The 20,561-nt window shown below is 38.3% G+C and overlaps 1 protein-coding gene across 1 annotated transcript in view; it reads left to right on the top strand.

Moving 5' to 3' along the window:
• LOC114661352 (caM kinase-like vesicle-associated protein) overlaps positions 1–20,561 on the top strand; it is a 700,116-nt gene that overhangs the window by 631,121 nt on the left and 48,434 nt on the right. The window contains exon 9 of the mRNA XM_051934313.1: positions 9,448–9,526. Within this exon, the coding sequence (XP_051790273.1) occupies positions 9,448–9,526 (79 nt within the window). The remainder of the gene's footprint in view (positions 1–9,447; positions 9,527–20,561) is intronic.

Below are 20,561 nucleotides of genomic sequence, written 5' to 3'. Positions count from 1 at the left end.
TGGTCTCCCTCGTGGAATAACTGGTAATGTTTGAGTAAAATCTACAGCGAGTAAAACGACATTACCTCCTTTTTTTTTTTTTACGATCTGTGAGATCTTGCTTTTTTCAGTTCAAGGCTTCATAAGCTCTTTTATGTTCAATGTTGTACTTAATAAGTACTAATTATCCCAAACCATCATCTTTGAATGTTGCAAGACTTTCGCCTTGTATGTAGATCGGGGTAATTACATTCATTGCATTCCTAGTCTGAATCACAATCTGATTGTATGGGTGGTTACCTGGCGCTGTAGGGTTGCCACCCGTCCTTTAAAATACGGAATCGTGCTGCGTTTGAGAATGAAATTGCGCGTCCCGTTTTGAATCAATACTGGACGGGATTTATCCCGTATTTTTTTTATAATTTTTTTTTTAAAGCAGCATCTCATGCAAATCATCCCACACGCATTTTATGAAGATGCCTCCTTTCCTACTTTTGATTGGGTAATACTTGATGACATCATTAGTTTGATTGGTGTTTTTAACTGTCCAGTGAGGAGGGCGTGTCTTTTAAGTACAGTCTGCAAAGTGTTGGCACTGAGATATGGCGTCAGCGCCATAGTTGAAGCCCCTAACGTTGCGGTCACCAAGTCGGCTAACATCCGCCATGTGCCGTCTTTCAGTTGCGAGAAGCAGATCATAGAATGGTTGCGCCACGGCGTGTGGTTCGTTTATACCTCGTGTCTTCTCATTAAAGTTTTATCTCGCGAATATGTTATTGCAATCCGCAGCGGGAGCGTTTCTATAAACTTAATTTAAACTTACGTTTTACACCGTGCTTTGTTTCCCTTATGAACATGCTTGTATGCTTAACTCGCTCCGTTCTCAATTGTTTAATTAATTTTTTGCCGTTTGCGGCTCTTCCTCCATTTCCCCCTACTTCGTTCTTTTATCTCGCGAATATGTTATTGCAATCCTTAACGGGAGCATTTCAATAAACTGATTAAAAATAGTTTTGCATTTACCTTTTTAGTAAAAGGCGAGCTTTTAAGCCTGAGAAATCACCCCGTAAATGCACACGTTTAATTGCACATGTGTTAATATGTATGGTTACACAGTATTAAAAGACAGTGAACAACGTCAGTTACCTTTGTTCCCGCGTTTGATAAAAGGTGAGCTTTTAAGCCTGAGAAATCACCCCGTAAATGCACACGTTTAATTGCACATGTGTTAATATGTATGCTTACACAGTATTAAAAGACAGTCAAAAATTAACGTCATTTACCTTCGTTCCCGCGTGTGACTCGTGCTGTAAATCTCTTCCTTGTTTTTAGTTCACGTGATTACGTAGGAGGCGTGATGACGCGATACGTGACTCCGCCTCCTCCATTACAGTGTATGGACAAAAAATATGTTCCAGTTATGACCATTACGCTTTGAATTTCGAAATGAAACCTGCCTAACTTTTGTAAGTAAGCTGTAAGGAATGAGCCTGCCAAATTTCAGCCTTCCACCTACACGGGAAGTTGGAGAATTAGTGATGAGTGAGTGAGTGAGTCAGTCAGTCAGTGAGGGCTTTGCCTTTTATTATTATAGATTAGGTATAGTCTTTCATTTAAAAATCAGAAAACTCACCTCCGGGTGAAAGCGGTCTTGGAGAGTGCTTGTAGTTGGACGAATTGCTGCAACTATCTGATTTGAAAATGGATTTAAAAAGACAATCTTTTCAACAGTTTGAAGAGGCACGATCGTAACAACGCATATTTTGATAATCTACAATTACCAACAATCACAAAACTATTTTATCATTTGTTTTCCATTGCAGAAGAAAAAAAACTAAATCGCTTGCCTTTTGGAAAGAACACCAATGCACTTGTATGCTGAAAAGGTCATTAGCTTATAAAGCAGAGATTTTTATACAGTCTGCATTTCTCTGACCACCTACAAGGACGGAGCGACATCCCCTGTACGTTTGGGAGAAAGTTCATAAGTAATAAGTTGCTGATGCCCCGCCTCCAGGGGCGGAGGCACTCTGTAGCGGCAAAGAATCCTTATTTAAATGGTACTGTCTCTAGGTGTAAGATCTAGGCACTTTGTCAAGAGGAGAAAACCCTCGTTTTATTTCAGCTCTCTTTTTTCGAAAGTTAGCTTCACTTGTTTGACCGAGAGATCGAAGCGAATGCAAGTCATTGAAAACATAAGTAAGGTACAAGCATCAGCTGATAAGAGGCCGATCATGAACAAGAGATATTTATGTGTGAAACCATTTCTTAGATTGACACCTGTATTTTAATAACTTTTCTTACAATCTTTTAAAGTTGATGGTCTATTTTGATGTAAAAGTGAGATATGTTCAAATTAGTTTAAAAGGCAACCTATATTTATTACTAGGAAATAATTATTTTAATCTAATGACTTTGTTTTCAAACCAGCTGAAGGTCGTAAGGCCATACAGAACCCTGAATGTAAAACAAAATCTATTTTGACATTTATCCGATTAACAAGGCTTAAATTCAGCCTCGTGATTAAATTAAGCTTGCAAAGAGCCAGGGGCCTTATTCAGAATATAAACAGTTTTTAAATAAGGGCTATAAAGAACCAGGTTCTTTATTCGGATAGTGTGACGACATTTTTTACCAAGGACCTTAAAGAGCTGTGGTCTTCGTTCTGAATGTAAACGGAACCAGCGCATTCTTTCAGAAGATGTTAAGGCTTTTGCTAATTTTAACAAGAAACTCCTTTGGATATTTAAAGGATAAACGAACACTTACGGCTTAATATGTAATAAGATAATAATACATAATACGTACAAATAAGAGCTGGGTCTTATGAGTTTTCAAATCTGCTGATTGTAGATTATAAAGCAACCTTTATTTGCTAGTATGTTATTTTAATTACTTTTCTTACATTATTTTTTTTTTGTCTTCAAATCCGCTGAATTTAAATAGAACCTTTTTTCAAAAATGTGTTTAAATTAGTTTAAAAGGCAACCAATATTCATTAGTAGGTTATTTTTGTTTAATATTTGCTGTCAAACCCGCTGAATGGCGGGAGGTGATTTGAAATTTCCTTTGGATATTTCTTATGAGTTTTTGATATCTTTAATGGTCAATGGTAAAGCATGCCTGTTCAGTCATCAGTCAGTCAGTAATTTTCCAACCCGCTATATCCTAACACAGGGTCACGGGGGTCTGCTAGAGCCAATCCCAGCCAACACAGGGCGCAAGGCAGGAACAAATCCCGGGCAGGGTGCCACCCACCGCAGGACGCACACACACCCACACACCAAGCACACACTAGGGACAATTTAGGACTGTGGGAGGAAACCCATGCAGACACGGGGAGAACATGCAAACTCCATGCAGGGAGGACCCGGGAAGCGAACTCAGGTCTCCTTAGTGCGAGGCAGCAGCACTACCACTGCACCACCGTGCTGCCTCTGTTCATTAGAAGATTATTTTAATTGTATGATTTTAAAATGTAGGAGACATGTATTTTCCAGTGTCATTAAAAAAAGGCTTGAATTGTCCCTGTAAATGTTTGAACAGTTGCCTGTTTAATTAGGTTTCCTGTGTTTTATCAGCTGCAGACTTAGCGCTAAAGATTTTCTTCCTGTGACTGTTAAGTGTTTTAACAGTTGATTGTTTAATGATAAAGCAGGTGTGCAAACCAAGGAGGAACACAAAAGAAACACAAGACTAGCTGCAAATTAGTTAAACTTGGTATTGACTTTGTTCCACTGCTCACTGCAGCAGCACTTAGACCTGAGGATTGTCTCTTCTTAGTTCCACACTAGGCTGACCCGCCTTTTAAAGCGACCGACTTTTAAGTCGACCACTTCTTAAGGCAATTCAATATATAGATCAATTTGATATTTTATACAGTGAAAAATAAAATTCATGTACGACAACTCATTAATTTAGTTACATTGAATCTGAGCCGCATTACTTTAATACTCGTAGTTTGTGTTATTTTTGCGACGAAATTTTAACTTTTGTTCTATATAATTTCGAAAACTTCCTTGAATACCATATTTGGTGTGAAAACTCTATTAGTGCCTTTTATCAGTTTTCCCTGTTGTGGAGTGTCCACTACATGGACAACTACATCCTCAGAGCGCTTTGCTCTTGAAAATGCTACATAGAGCTGACCATGGCCGAATACTGGCCGTGGAAGATATATTCCAACTTTATCAGCAGTTTGTCCTTGCGATTTATTTATTGTCATTGCAAATGCCACCTTTACTGGAAACTGTCTTCTTCGAAGAACAACAAGCCATCCGTCAGAAGTATCCAGTATAATTCTAGGAAGAAATACTACTTCCCCTTTAGCAGTGCCAGTCAACACTTCTGCCTTTAAAATATTAGGCAGTAAATCTCGAATAATTAGTCGTGTTCCATTACACAGACCGCTCCTCAGATTTCGAATGAGAATTACAATGGTACCTTACTTCAATTTCAATTCATGTGGTGAAATTCCAGAAGGATTCAAACTGTTTAAACACTCTATTGGATAATTGGAAAGATCTTCATCCGTGCCATCTAATATTGAGTCATGGCTTAAGACATGTAACAAATTCACCATCTAATAAATTCAGTACCTTCTCATTTAGTTCATTACAATCTTTGTTGATTGGAGTTAGTATAAACTTATTCGCAAAGTTGGGGATATCCGCTACATGAAGTTTATCGCCAAAGATCTCCTTTACTATGTCACCTTTGCACAGCATGATGGTGGTATTTCTATTAGTTCTTCATCTAGGCCAACATCATTAGTTAACGTTCCTTCTCCAAGTTTTAATAACCAATCACTGAATTCTCTATCAACCGATCGGTTGTTCTTGATCAATTTGAAAGTATGGAAGTTCTTCCAGCTTTTGCTATACTTTATACAGGCTTCAACAATGGCTGTTCTGCTGCCATGAGGTTCAATCAGCAGTGTTTGCCTGAAGTCTCCTCCAAGGAGAAACACTTTACCCCCAAAAGGAAAGTGCGCACTGGAATTTATATCCCGCATCAATCTATCTACTGAATTTAGTGCGTGTGAAGATGCTATAGTGGACTCATCCCACACAACTAATTTAGATTCTCTGAGGGATTTTGCCACTTTTGAGTGAGGCGTAAATGCAGAAACTGTTGTCTCCAAAATATTTATTCCTAAGTGAAACATTGAATGATACGTTCGTCCACTTGGAAATAAATTAGCAGCAATGCCAGTAGAAGCACAGGCATGTGCAGTTTCAGATCTTCCTCATAAGGTACTTATTAAAGTTGTGTATAAGTATGTTTTCCCACTCCCACCTGGGCCATCAATGAAAAATAATCTTGGATTTGCTCCGTCATCTATGGCCTTCATGATGCCATTAAAAGCAGCTCTTTGCTCGGAATTTAACATGGCGGCAGTCGCTTCGGCCTTTTGTCTTTCTACCTCAGGATCATATTGTTGATTATTGGATTCCGGAAGATTAGCAGGAGTAATTGGCAAACCGTAATCTGTTAATTTTTTCCCTGAGGAACCAAGAATCTTCGCAATATCTCGGAGCGCAAAATGACAGGGCCTGCAATTTTGGCAATCTTGGTGGTCATTTTGCTCACCTTGTTGTCTTGTATAATCTTCAGTTAGAGCTGCCTTATGTAATACCCATAAATCAGTAGCGTTTGCAGGAGAACAGAAAACTAATATATATGCAAATATCTCACGAAGATGCTTAGGCATACATACCAAGCTTTCATCAGTAAGAGTTTCGTTCCAGATTTCAGCATTTTCTGTCAAGCCTCTGATTTTTGCAGCTTCTTGAAAAGTTGCATGCACTTGGTCTCCTGAAGTTTTAAGGTCTTCGAAACTTTTAGCTACTGATACATGTAAAAGGAGCAGCCGTAGGAAATACCTTTCCGTGTCTTTCATATTGACGGAGTACATTCGGCCTATAACAGAATCGTGTCCTTTCTGACGTGGCTCCCATGTATCCTCACCATTTTTCGTTTTAAGCACATTATTTTCAGGTATTTCATAATAGAAATATCGATTTGCATTTGGATCTGTTTGGTTTAGTTTAAACCATGCAGTTAAGGTTGTGTCCTTGGTTTTAGCCCTTTCGAGTGCCTCTGCAGCATTGCCTTGTCTAATAACGACAGATTGTTGTTCTGGTAAATGCACTTGGAGGCGCACAATAGCATGACTGCATTCATGCATGTGGAATCCAAAAATTCTCCATGCTGCTTCAGGAGAACTGACATATGTTGAATCCAGATACGTTTTGATCTCATCATGGGCAATTCGCTCAGTTAGGTCTACATTTGCGCAATCATGTCCTTTGTAAACGTATTTGAAGAGATATTTTATGCTTTGAATAGATGCACACACTTCAACATTTATGTGACAGTTATACTTGAGCAGTAAGTAAGGATTATATGGAACGACCCATTGATTGTTAACTGTCCTGCCGTTTATAACAGCGCATACTCCTTCACGCCGCCTATAAAGTGGATAACCTTTTTTTCTGTGACCGTTTGTAGTTGAAACTCTTTTGGAAAACTTTTTGTGCACCCTTTGATATTATCCATGCAGGAAGCGTTGGGAAATTCTGCTCCACAGGGACCATGAATCATGTTTTTAGTTACGATTTCATATAACCTGGGTTTCTCAATTAAGTCAGGTAGTTCTGCACATACTGCTTTATTCATAAGATCAGGAGTTTCTAGTTTCGATGCTCTATCTAATATTTACAAAATATGAGCATGTGGCAGTCCCCTTTTCTGAAATTCAATTATATGAATGTTTGCAATAACTTTTCCCAAAACATGTTTTTTGTATAAATCGCTTAGGAGTTCTTTAAGTTTTATATTGAAAACACGTGCAACCAAGTCTGGTCTAAATTCGACTGAGGTTCCATTAAGATTTTGTGTAATTTCTGGCCATTTCGGATTGCAAGTCATGGTAATAAAAAGATCTGGTTTGCCATACTTTCGTACAATAGCCATAGCGTCCTGATAACTTTGCTGCATATTTCTCTGGCTTCCTTGGAACGTTGATGGTAATACGATCATTTGCCCGATAGGCAAATCGCCTTGTAAGTCATCTGAATTAAGTTCATGCCTCAAATTTTGATATGAGGACACCCTTAATTGTTCTTGGTGTTTTCTATTAAACTCAAGCCTATTGGCTTCCATCTTAACATATGAGTCCACGAAATATTGTTGCGTTAGTTTACCTCCATGAAGCAACAGATTAAATGTGTCGCGTACTTGCAATTGGTAAGCGAAGTACATCATTTGTGTGAGTGTTTTATTATTAGTAGTTTTCAAATCAAGCTGCCATCCTTCCTGACCATAAGGAAAAAATACCGGATATGTCATTGCTTCTAAAAATCTGTGACATATACTGATTCTTTGAGTTTTTGGCACAATCTGATTGTTGTGATTTGATTTTAAATACACCAAAATGTCCCAATTGTGAGGTGGTTCCCCATCTGTACTTTGGAAAATCATAGCCACTTCGTTAACTCTTTGTGGATTGTACCTTTTTATATCAGATTTCTTATCGTATCTGATTGTCATTTTTATATCAGAAGGTGCCTCGCTTCGATTTTGAGCTTCAAGTAAAGCTTCTTGTTCAACTTGATAAAGAAGTTTGTATTGTTTCGCTAAATCATTATTATTAGCCATAAACTCGCTCAGTTCTCACATCAAATCAGGAATCCAATTTTGATTTTCTTTATTAGTAACCCTTGCCTCTGCTGCCGTACTTGGATTTAGTATATACAATTGTGCATATGCTCGGTTTTCATCACCTTCAGGATGTAATGTTCCCGCACGATGGTAAATGGATCCATGAATTCTAAAACAATAGCGAATTTCGTGCCAACAGATGCAAATGCAATTGAACTATTATAAGATCGAATATTGGCCATAAAATTATTCGAGTGTAAATGCATGCCTGTCAGCAAGTTTTGGAATAAGTGAAATTCTCTCTGAAGCTGAAGTTTAACATTTCCGCTCTTACAACACATAGTATATTCGTTCCTAGTATTTTTTTCTAATGAGAAGAATTTTGCGCCACAATGTACACATTTTTGATTAAAAATACCACAACTATGTTGAAGAATGTCGTCTTCGGACATGTCCTCCAAAGCAATTTTTTTGTCCAGGCCTGTTACGAACTCTTTTCGCAACATTAATTTCGTTGCGTTGATGCTGTGAACATTTTTGATTTCTTTCGCGGGTTTTCTCGCGAGCTTCTTGACTTAGGTTTCGCCTGTACTTTTGTTTGCTTTCACGTTCAGCACGCCGTGTTTCCTCTTGAGCTTCTTGAGTTAGGTTTTGGCACCAATTTTGTTTCCTTTTATGATCAGCACAGCGAGTTTCTTCGCGATGTTCTTTTGCTAAACTTTTACGCCAGTTTTGCTTGTGTTGACGTTCTGCAGCACGCTTTCTTTCCACCGTAAGAGCAGATTGTTGTTCGAGACAATCCTCAATTTGTGTGCGCTCCATGTGTACATCAGGCATGTAAGTGTGGGGAATGAGAAGCCACGGAGAATCAGCACAAAAACAAATGTTGTGTCGCAAAAGTCAATGAATGACTGCTAATAAAGTGACCAAGTTAGAAGAAGTAAGGCTGGACAAAATTTCTTTGTATACAAATCTAAAAATAGCCTACCTAATCTCCAAGAACGCGCACAAAAGCAAGTGAACGATGGGAGCACCAGAACTCTGCTCATATCGTGTCGCTTCGTACCGCAAGCCGCAAGTAGTAAGTCTGTGATAAGCGGAATACTGCTACGCTTTGCACTCACGGGACGGAAGGACAATCCCGACCGCTTTTATATAGTGTCTTGACTATGTAGTCTGGTCTTGATCTGCTTGATCTACTGTCTCAGGCACACTGCAACTGACCAAATGTGTATAATAATTTGAACCATAACAATACCGATCACTCTAAAATTAAACAAGCATAAATGTTATTTGTTTTAAAACTAAACAGCTAGTCACAGTTTCCAGCTAATGCTGTAAATAAGTATGGTGTTAGGCAATTTGGAGTTTTCTTGTCACAAAGTCATCCCCCATAACACTGCTGCTTTCAGTGCAGATCACTGTTGACCAGCTCCCTTGGTTAATTTGAGATCAAATGTAGAATTCAAAGTGGAATTTCTTGAAAAGATTTTATATCGATTTCAAAAGTAGCACTAAATAAAGTACAAATATCTCTTTTAAGTTCACATACCTTAGATATACAGTAACAGTGCCAAAGAATGTAAGACACTCACCACAAATGCTTCATGTGTCTTTAGTCAGTAGCACTTACTATTAAAATGATTGCAGGAAACTTGTAATTGCTGTGAAAGTCTGTTCTTGTCAAATCTGTGCAAGAAGTATTACTTTGATGATTAATAATCTAAACAGATTTTAATAATGTAGTGGTTGATATTATGCATGTGTAACAAGCACTAAGATTTCTCAATTTTTTTTTCACAGCCAAGGAGCTGGTTTGTCGCCTTATGGAAGTGGACCCTATGTTGAGGATTACTGCACAAGATGCTTTATGGCATGAATGGTAAGATGTGACATTTAAAGACTTGTTATATTAGTATGTAGAAGCACATGCTTGTATTTTTCATCAATACAACACAATATAAATACTAACTCCAAAACAGTGTACTAAGTGCTATGTGTAAATTTTATATTTAAATCCTTTATCCCTACCAAACAGAAGAGAGCAGAAGGAAGTATAGTAAGAAGAGGTTTAGTAAACTTTCGAGTTGTTACGAGTTTAGACTTACACATGTCTACTGTTTGCCAGATGAGGGTGGCATTAATCAGAGACTAACATGTGTCTACAAATGTTTGTATCGTTCCTCAAAGAGTAAATTTAACTTTCTTTATTTTTAAATATTATAGTACAACTAGCAAAATACCCGCGCTTCGCAGCGGAGAAGTAGTGTGTTAAAGAGGTTATGTAACCATATATATACATAAACATATATACATATATATACATATCTACATATACACATATCTACATATACATATATATATACATATACAAATTTACATATCTACATATATATATATATATATATATACATATAAATATAGACATACATATATACATACATACATTCATTCACATATATATAATATACATATCTACTTATTGGCTCCTGTATTTAGGATATAGCGGGTTGGATAATGGATGGATGGACATCTGTATGCATAGCCCTATTTGCCCATTTTCGTTTTTTTTCTTTCTTAAGTAATATTTCAGTAAACCCGGAGCTTGTCAGTTCAAATCCTGGTACTGACACCACTGTGTGACCCTGAGGATGTCACTTCACCTGCCTGTGCTGCAAAAAACAAAAGTAATGTAACAAATTGTACCTCAGATGTTGCAAGTTGCTGGAATAAAGGCATAAGTAAAATAGATAAATATGTATTATACACATAGGAACTATTAATTTATTTTCAGTTAAGTCATCTGCAGCAAACCTTTATAAATGAGGGTTTCTCCTTTTTAGATAGTGCAAACTGTTTCTTCTTCATTGACGTTTTCTCTTGGAGAGCTTTTTTCATTTCATTGAAAATTAAAGCAGCAGCTGCCAAAATATGTAGGCTTTCTTATTAATTTTTCAACATTGTGTAAAATAAATTTATAAAGTAACATAAAAGGTTTAAATACTGGTTATCCTTTTACACTAAAATATTACTAAAGAGATACAAAAAAAGTAAAATGCATATGTTGTTTTTCTTTAAGGAGATTAAATATTACTGAAGAAAGAAAAAAAAAACTAAAAAATACTGTGTAAGCATACATATTAACACATGTGCAATTAAACGTGTGCATTTACGGGGTGATTTCTCAGGCTTAAAAGCTCGCCTTTTATTAAAAAGGTAAATGCAAACTGTTTTCATTCTGAAGGGCACAAACCACGTTAGATTTCAGACGTTAAACGCGCAAAAATGTCGGTACACCAGATAAATAAGCGCAACATATTATCAGTTGTATTGTATGCTTACAATACATATAGAAATGTGTTAATCGTTATCTAATATTATGGGATGGTGTTTTTCGACTCATGCCTTGATTTAAATGATTGCATTTCTTGGTGGGTTTGCGTAGCTTATTGTCAATATCTTTACACGTCTTTTTAAGACTTAATTTAAAAAGGGTTTCTTTTCTTCTTAATTAAAATTTAAAAGCAATACTTCACCGCTGCGAAGCCTGTCTAGCGCTGGCGTCCGAGGTTCGATTACCGTAAGCGAGTGCAGTGAGTGTGTACGCCTGATGAGCCAAGAATAAGGGGGAAAGACGTGTCGCGTACTCTTTGCATTATTTGACAGTAAATTATTTTCAACCATTCTATGATCTGCTTCTCACAACTGAAGGCACCGTGGCTGATGTTACCTCACTTGCTGGCCAACCATAAGCGTTACCTGGTAGGTAACCAGCCACTCACTTCACTCCCTTACAGGAATCGAATCTCGGACGTCAGCGCTACAGGCGAAGCCCCTAAAATTGCGTCACGGCGTGTGGTTCGTTTATTTGACAACATGTAGATCGGGGTAATTACATTCACGGCATTCGTAGTCTGATTCACAATCTGATTGTATGGGTGGTTACCTACCAGGTAACGCTTATAGTTGGCCAGCAAGTCAGCTCGAAGTGATCACTCGAGTGAAGGCAGCTTCACAAAAAATCAGATCCTTAACAAACTGTTATTAGTATATTTTCCCTCAATTTAAAAAGGTTTTCTTTTCTTCTTAATAAAAATTTAAAAGCGGTACTTCACCGGTGTGAAGCGCGTGGATTTGACCAACTGACACATACAGACATATTCATGAGTGCAGGTACTTCGGAAAGAAAGCACCATGTAAACCTAAAGTTTAAATTAAGTTCATAGACCTACAAAAGGTTGCCATTGATTTGAGGCAAGATTGCTTTTCTCCTGTACAACTATACGTTGCATTCTCAAGAGTGTGCTTGCACGGCTTCGAATATAGATATATATATATATATATGTATGTATGTCTACATATATATATGTAAGCTTATAAGTACTGCCTTACTTCTCTTTAAGAAAGGAAGATGTAATGATACTTGATTTAAACGACAGATCATAGAATGGTTGAAAATAGTTTACTGTCAAATAATGCAAAGAGTACGCGACACGTCTTTCCCCCTTATTCTTGGCTCATCAGGCGTACACACTCACTGCACTCGCTTACGGTAATCGAACATCGGACGTCAGCACTAGAGGGGCTTCGCAGCGGTGAAGTATTGCTTTTAAATTTTAATTAAGAAGAAAAGAAAACCTTTTTAAATTAAGTCTTAAAAAGAGGTGTTAAGATATTGACAATAAGCTACGCAAACCCACCAAGAAATGCAATCGTTTAAATCAAGGCGCGAGTCAAAAAACACCATCCCATAATATTAGTTAACGATTAACACATTTCTATATGTATTGTAAGCATACAATACAACTGGTAATATGTTGCGCTTATTTATCTGGTGTACCAACATTTTTGCGCGTTTAACGTCTGAAATCTAACGTGGTTTGTGCCCTTCAGAATGAAAACAGTTTGCATGTACCTTTTTAATAAAAGGCGAGCTTTTAAGCCTGAGAAATCACCCTGTAAATGCACACGTTTAATTGCACATGTGTTAATATGTATGCTTACACAGTATTAAAAGACACTCAACAACGTCATTTACCTTTGTTCCCGCGTTTGATAAAAGGCGAGCTTTTAAGCCTGAGAAATCACCCCGTAAATGCACACGTTTAATTGCACATGTGTTAATATGTATGCTTACACAGTATTAAAAGACACTCAAAAATTAACGTCATTTACCTTCGTTCCCGCGTTTGACTCGTGCTGTAAATCTCTTCCTTGTTTATAGTTCACGTGATAACGTAGGAGGCGTGATGATGCGATACGTGACTCCGCCTCCTCCATTAGAGTATATGGACAAAAAACAGGTTCCAGTTATGACCACTACGCGTAGAATTTCGAAATGAAACCTGACTAACTTTTGTGAGTAAGCTGTAAGGAATGAGCCTGCCAAATTTCAGCCTTCCACCTACATGGGAAGTTGGAGAATTAGTGATGAGTGAGTCAGTCAGTGAGTCAGTCAGTCAGTCAGTGAGTCAGTGAGGGCTTTGCCTTTTATTAATTAGTATAGATACCTAAATTTCCATTGAACTTTAGTAAATGGTTTTAGATTAATAAAATTAAGCAAAATAATGCAGTAAGCACTGGGATTGTAGTATATATTACCGTGATAGACTGATCAATAAGATGTTGAGTTTTATACAGAGTATGGCACGCGGCTGGGGGTGGTACCCAGCCGGGACGCCCAGAAGGACAGGAGGAGGGCTCATGCCTCCTCCGGACCGCCAGGGGGCGTCCCCATGTCTGGGAAGAAGAAAAAAGACACCCGGAGTGCTTCCGGAAAGACAGCCGGCACTTCCGCCACACAGGGGCGTGTCAAGGGAAGATTGCCGGGAACCACCTGGAGCACATCCGGGTGACTATAAATGGGGCCGCCTCCCTCCTATCAATGAGCTGGAGTCGGGAGCAGGACGAAGCTCCTGGAGAGAGAGAGAGAGTAGAGGTGGCCCAGGGACAGGCGAGAGAAGGCCCAGGAGAAGGGAGACTGGGGCTAAAGCACTGTGAGTTGTGCGGGACTGTGAATTAAATAGACTTGTGTTGTGTGGACGACAATAAAAAGGTATTTTGATAAAGATGCAGTGTCGGTCTGATGGTGTCCGGGCAAGTCTCACAAGAGTTACTCCAAAAATGTTATGATAAGATTAAGAGTTCTGCTGATCCTGAGGATCTGATAAGTTGGTACAAATGGTAGTCCAAGAAGGTTTAATGGGACATACCCAGCCATGGGAGACAGATGCTTGAAATCATCTACAATTTAAGGTTTATTTTTGACAGACTAAGTTGAGAGGAACATACAGTTTAAGATGAATAAAACACTTGCACTGAGTGAGGAGGAATTTAGGGTTGAACATCATTTGATATTGAAGAATCTACAGTATATGTAACTTCCTATTCTCAAAATTGTTTCAGATTATCTGGAAGATATGGTATAATATAGAACTCATAATACAGTCTTCAGACACTTCAATTGTTACTAGTACACAATAAATCTTCCATAATTAAAAATGGAAAGTGGTTGGAAAAGTAGATGAAGTTGTTAATACAGATGTCTCCAAATTTCAGGTAATGTAAGAAATGGTTTGGTCATAAATTATTGTATATCGGGGATGAAGAACTTCAAAGGATGCAGCTATTTAATGTTATTGATGTACTAGCACAGCGGTTCTTGAACTCTGGGGCAAGTAACAAAAAAGGGGGCACGAATGTTGCCATATGTGGCATAATTTCACTATTCGTAGGGAATTTTTAAATTTGTAGCGGTGTATCGGCAGCAAAAAATATAGGAATACATTTTATTAGGGTTTCAAAAAAACGTTAGGGGGGCGCGATTAAAACTGTTGTGAAAACTCGGGTCGCAAATACTTAAAGGTTGACAAGGATTCAATGCCATGCATTTTCCAAGCAGTAAATATAATGTATTCTAAAGAATGTAGAAAAGCATAACTAGTTTGTAAAACTGTGTTTGACAGTAGCACCTTTTCATTCTGGTGTCTCCTGCAATGATTTAAAATACATAGTAAGTGTTGAATCATTAATGTACTGTACTTTTTACACAAATATTTAGATATCATATCTGTACAAAGATTTAGTACAGGATCTTCTTTCCAAAGATGGTGATGCAAATGATGATTCATTACTAATCAAATTCTAGATAAGCTTTCAACATACAGATGTTCATTGCTCTTTACTAAATCTGAAAATTGGATGAGGTTTGAACCCCCCTGTGCTTTTGAACTCCAAAGGAATTGTTGTTCTAACAGCACATATTTCCAATGTAACATTAGGTGAAGATGAGCCCAGCTATTAAGATCTCGCTTAACATGCTCCAGATTATTATTAAAATTGAGTTTCACTACATCCTTGAGTTGATGTGTAATTGTAAACCCCTATGTAAAGTACATGAACTGACATAAGACAGTTAAAGGGAGCTGAACTGTTGGAAATGCTATATTTTTGCTCAAGCTCTTCTTAAATCCCAGGGTTTCTAGAACTATTCTGAAGAGTGAGAGCATCCACCATGCAAAGGAATCTCATTTTGCCTCTTTGTGCTTAAAGTTTCATTTTTTCAGTCACTACCCAGAGTCTGACTGACCAGCAAACTGAAAGCTCCAATCAATGACTTAACTTCATAATCAGAGTCTGATGCAACATCCACAAACCTGAACAAATTCACTGGCTATACTCATACTCTTATGCTATTACTGCTGTACTAATTCATAGATTAATCTTGCAATTACTTCCAGCATCACTTGTAAAAAAGCCTTTTAAAATAAGTTACATACGTGAACTCCATATGTGTAGCTGCTTTATCCACCAAGTTTTCTGGAAAAAGACTAAAGCCAATCTAATGCTTAGATTGAGAAAGCTCTTCCTTCCGTATATCAAAAGATCAAACTAGATTTATTGAAGGCAGACACTTAGGTTCCAATCTTTGATGCCTGTTTAATGTAATATATTCACCCACAAAGTCTAACACCCCGGAGATGATATTATTGTTGGATGTAGAAAAAGCATTTGATATGGTTAAATGGAACTACCTTTTCACTATATGGGAGAAATTTAGGTTTAGCCCAAACATTTTTGCATGGATTAAACTACTGTATACCAGTCCAGAAGCTTCAGTTTGTATTAACAACATTAATTCAGACTACTTCAAACTAGAAAGTGGTGCTAGACAAGGATGCCCCTTGTCACCACTGCTTTTTGAAATCGACATTGAGCCACTGGAAGTTCACTTTCGAAATGCTTATGAGATAAAGGGGATTTATCAGAGAAGGACTTGAACAGAGAATGTCTCTATATGCAGATTAAATGGTACTGTATATATCAGATCCACAAAATGCTGTGTCTGCAGTTCTAACAACACTAACAGAATTTCAAAAAATTTTTGGTCTCAATTAATTTGAATTAAAGTGTGCTGTTTCCAGTGAATTCTCAAGCACACAATATTAGATAGGACACTTTCCCTTTTACCATTGCAGATCAGTTTAAATACCTAGGGGTAAACATCACAAGTAAACATAAAGCTCTTTATCAACAGAATTTTGCCATCTGCATGGAAAAAATTAAGCTAGACTTGCATAGATGGTCTAAGCTTCATCTCACGTTAGTTAACATTGTCAAGATGAATATCCTTCCTAAGCTTCTTTTTCTATTTCACAACATTCCAATATACATCAATTAATCATTTATTAAGAAATTAGATTTAACCATAACTTCATTTATTTGGAATTCAAAACATCCACGTATCCAAAGAGTGGCCTACAAACATAAAATAAGACAGAAGGTGGCATGGCTGTATCTAACTTTCAATGTTATTACTGGGCGGCAAATATACAAGCTATAAAAACCTGGGGCCTCATGTATAAACGGTGCGTACGCACAGAAATGTTGCGTACGAATGTTTCCACGCTCAAATCGCGATGTATAAAACCTAAACTTGGCGTAAAGCCACGCACATTTCCACGGTAACTCATACCTTGGCGTACGCAATTTCTCCGCTCGGTTTTGCAGACTGGCGGCACCCAGCGTCAAAGCAGTGCTACTGTTCCTGTGTGGTCTTTCTTAGATCCACATTCCTGACGCGGCTTTATAAATCCACTGAAACTAACTGCATATTGTTTATTAGTGTAATGCATCTGATTGTAATTAACCTGCAGCAATATAATGTTCCAGGGAATAGCCATAGTATTACAAATACCGTAACTGCTTTAGCGTTGTTACTCTCACTGCACTTGTTCTTTTTTCAGCTGCTCCCGTTAAGGGTTGCCATAGCAGATCATCTTTTTCCATATTACTCTCACTGCACCACTCGGAGTATTTATATCACTGTATCTGAGTGGGGAATCACAGCAGTAGGTGATCGGAAAGAGTAATATCGGTACACAGCATGAAGCAGACGCTGACTCAGCCAAGGCAAAACGCTTTAGAGACTTCCTAGTACGGACTTCGCGGTTTAGAAAAAGTTTCATCCCAAGAACTCTAAACGCACTCAATCAGTCCATCAAGTGCTCCTTGTAGAACTGTTTACTTATAAGTACAATCACCTCACTGTAAACTTGCACTACAGTTATAATATTGCACAACCTGCACCACTTTATAAAGCGCGTATTTACATACGTATGATGACTATATCATTTTTAAGATGAAATGCAGCAAAATATGTTGATTATATTATACAGATAAAACTTTAACTTCATTTAAATAATCAGTATTGTTAATAATTAAACATGTGAGGACACGGTGCCGCAGCGCTAGCTAGTTCACAGATAGCTCCTGCCTTGCGCTGTATTATTGCTGGTGCTGATGCGACACTGGAAGGATAGACCGATAGAATAATTAAACATGTACTACGAAGATATTTCAATGTTCTTTAAAAGTTCTGAAAATCGGCGTTCTAAGCTTACAGATGGCTTCACGTCTATTACAGAGCTGATTGTGTGGCGATTGGGTATTTGGAGAGAGAAAAGTAAGGACAGGAATTGGGGGTAAGTACGTTTGAAAGAGACAGAACTTCTGTGATAAATTATTTCATTGAAGGTCGCACATGGCGCAGCAAGCCTCTTGCGTGAGATATGAACAATCACTGCGCCACCGTGTTCCCATGTTTAATAACATGCTTTCATTCCTATCATCATGAAAAAGATATCACGTATACATCTCAATATTTTAATTATTCCGAGAGCTGTAATATCACGAATGCAATGGATTCTGTGTCCTGTCGGAGAAAGAGAAAGAACGGAAGCACGTAGTGATTCACACACATAGAGCACATAGAAGATCAAATACAGAACAAAGCATTTAACGTGCTACTTGAGAAACTAGTTAAATAAACGATTTTAAGATGAAGTTTATGATGTTCTACTTTAATGGCAAAATAATCTACGTGATTAAAGTGAAAATTTCGAGATTAAAGTTGACATTTCGTGCTTTTTTCCCACTGTGTGCCTATTTTTTTCTCTGTACCCTAATAAGCTTTCATATGACACTCAGACGGTGGGCTATGACTTGCCTTTTTACGGCGACTTTGATATGTGATTTCTTTTTTATTTTGGGCACTGTGCGACTTTGTGAATTTGAGCTTTCGAGTTTCTCCGACACTATGTCACTCGATCAACTTCCTTTTGTTGATTATACCACTGTTTAAACCAACAAATAGTACGTTTTTCCTTTGCCTCCACTTGGTATTCGCTGAAATTCTTATATTTTCCCCCGTGCTTTCCCCATTGTCTTTTCACAGAAGGCTATTTATATTGATTTGCATATTCAAAGAGGCGTAATTCCGGGAGGAGTTGGGGCGGGACAGAAGGCGCGTGCACGTGTGTTACTTTTCACGCTGATCGGGATTTATGTAGTGGAAGAACGTGAAAGTTTGCGTGCACACAGATTCCTGCATCTGGATTTTTCTGTGCGTACGCACAATCCCGCTTTTGTGCTTACACCATGTTATAGTGTGAGTTCTACGCACGGCGTTATACATGAGGCCCCTGGACATTGACACAAACAGATGAACATACACAGGCTTGGTCCGCAATAGCAATAAAATCCTGCAGTATTTCCTAGCATTTGGGAAGTTGTAAAATTAAAGGAAAAGATCATATATTAAGTGTTAATAGGAGGGTCTCTGGATATAACTAAGAGGTGCTGAAGTACCAGAATGGTGGTAGATGCAGCTGTGGTCTAGCAGACGTCTTTGTGTTGGAGGATGATTGTCAGGCAGGCTTGATAATGTTCTGGCAATGTATTTTAAAACTCATGAAGGAAGAGCAGGACATCACCCAGACTATTTTCATGGTTTTTAGGTGTTTTTTTTATTGTCTTCTTAGAGAATCAATATATGCAGAAATATAGGGAGCACCACACTCCCCTTTCCAGTAACCTCATGACCCCACACACTATCCCAATCTATCTTCCATTTTCATAGGAATGGTCACCAGAGAATGTCACTGCTGAGGTAAGTAAACCTGTCGACATTATTGACACTCCACAAACAGACACACTGCTCATGGCTATACCCAAGAGGTCATTAAAGGCCTGGATATTGGTTTTTATCCAAGACACTTGCAAGCCTAGACACTCAGACTCCTCATTCAGTCTCTTGATAGCTCCGATCAGAGCCTCTAATGATTCCGCAAAGATCATATTATTGTCAGCAAAGTCAAGATCAATGAATCTTCACCAACAGATGTCCCATGGCCACTGAACCCCAAAACCCTTTCCAACACCCAGTCCATGCAAGCATTGAACAGGGTAGGAGCAAGAACTCACCCCTGATGAAACCCGGAATGAACTGGGAAGGATGCAGAGGTTCTGCCTTTACTTTCACAGTACCAGTGTACATGGCAGCCATGACATCCAGCAACTCTGTGGGAATCCCGCAAAGTCTCAGAATGTCCCACAAGGCAGCTCAATCCACTGAGTCAACACTTTACATAAATTGATAAAGGCTGCAAAGAAACTGCCGATATTCACGTTTAAAGTGTAAAAGCCAGACTGCTCTGGTCGCTGATAGGTGAGCAAGTGATCAAAGATCCTATTGAGGATGACGCTAGCAAGGCCCTTATTTAGAACCAAGAACAGTGTTATTACCCTGTATTGCTGCAATCCAGGTGATCACCCCTCCCTTTCCAGATAGGGATGACAAATCCCATTTTCCAGTCAGTTGGGATGACACCCGTCTCCCAAACGAATGCAAAGATTGCTTGCAGTGCCAGGAGGACAGCCTTACCACAATTAACCCCAATACTACAAATCCTTGTAGCCTTCCCTACCCTCAGCTAGTTCACCACCTGTACTATCTCAGTGAGAGTGGGAGGTTCACAGCTAATTGGAGGATCACCCTCAAGAACTGTGGACCCAGAGATGTCCAATGTCCTAGTCGGAAGCAATAGTCCACAGCTGGTCAAGGCCTTATTTTCTCCTTTAAGGAATTAATTTCTTACTGCCACTCACCCCGTCAAACCTGCAACACAAAGTCTCCTCTTCACAGTAGAAACTAAATCTTATTTTTGCAACCACTGTTAAGCTGTGCTTGAAGCTGTTCTTGAAGCTGTTGTGCTGTGAGGCACTTATCATGCAGGCTGGTGACCCTCAGAAACTTGTCTTCTGATTGGTTTGTGACTTTGAGTTTACCAGATCTCTTCTTATTAGAGTTTCTTCCAGTTTCCTATTGCCTTTGGATTGTACAGGACACTGTAATACTCACTGATACTTTCATTTTTTTCCAATATCTGTAAATGAAAGGCCTACACTTCTAAGGTTAATAATGCTCTAATTTCATTTGTTAACTGCTGTTTTTTCCTATTATCACTGGAATATTTTCCAAGTAGTACTTCAGAGGATGTAGTAACACAGTCTGTTCCAACTCTGCTTTAAGACAGACAGAGGGTTTTTAAGTAATCAACAAAACTTGGGACACCTGT

The sequence above is a fragment of the Erpetoichthys calabaricus genome, chromosome 11 (assembly GCF_900747795.2).
Source record: "Erpetoichthys calabaricus chromosome 11, fErpCal1.3, whole genome shotgun sequence".
Taxonomy (NCBI): Eukaryota; Metazoa; Chordata; class Cladistia; order Polypteriformes; family Polypteridae; genus Erpetoichthys; species Erpetoichthys calabaricus.
Note: the sequence above shows the minus strand (reverse complement) of the source record. Positions and strands in the feature narration are given on the sequence as shown.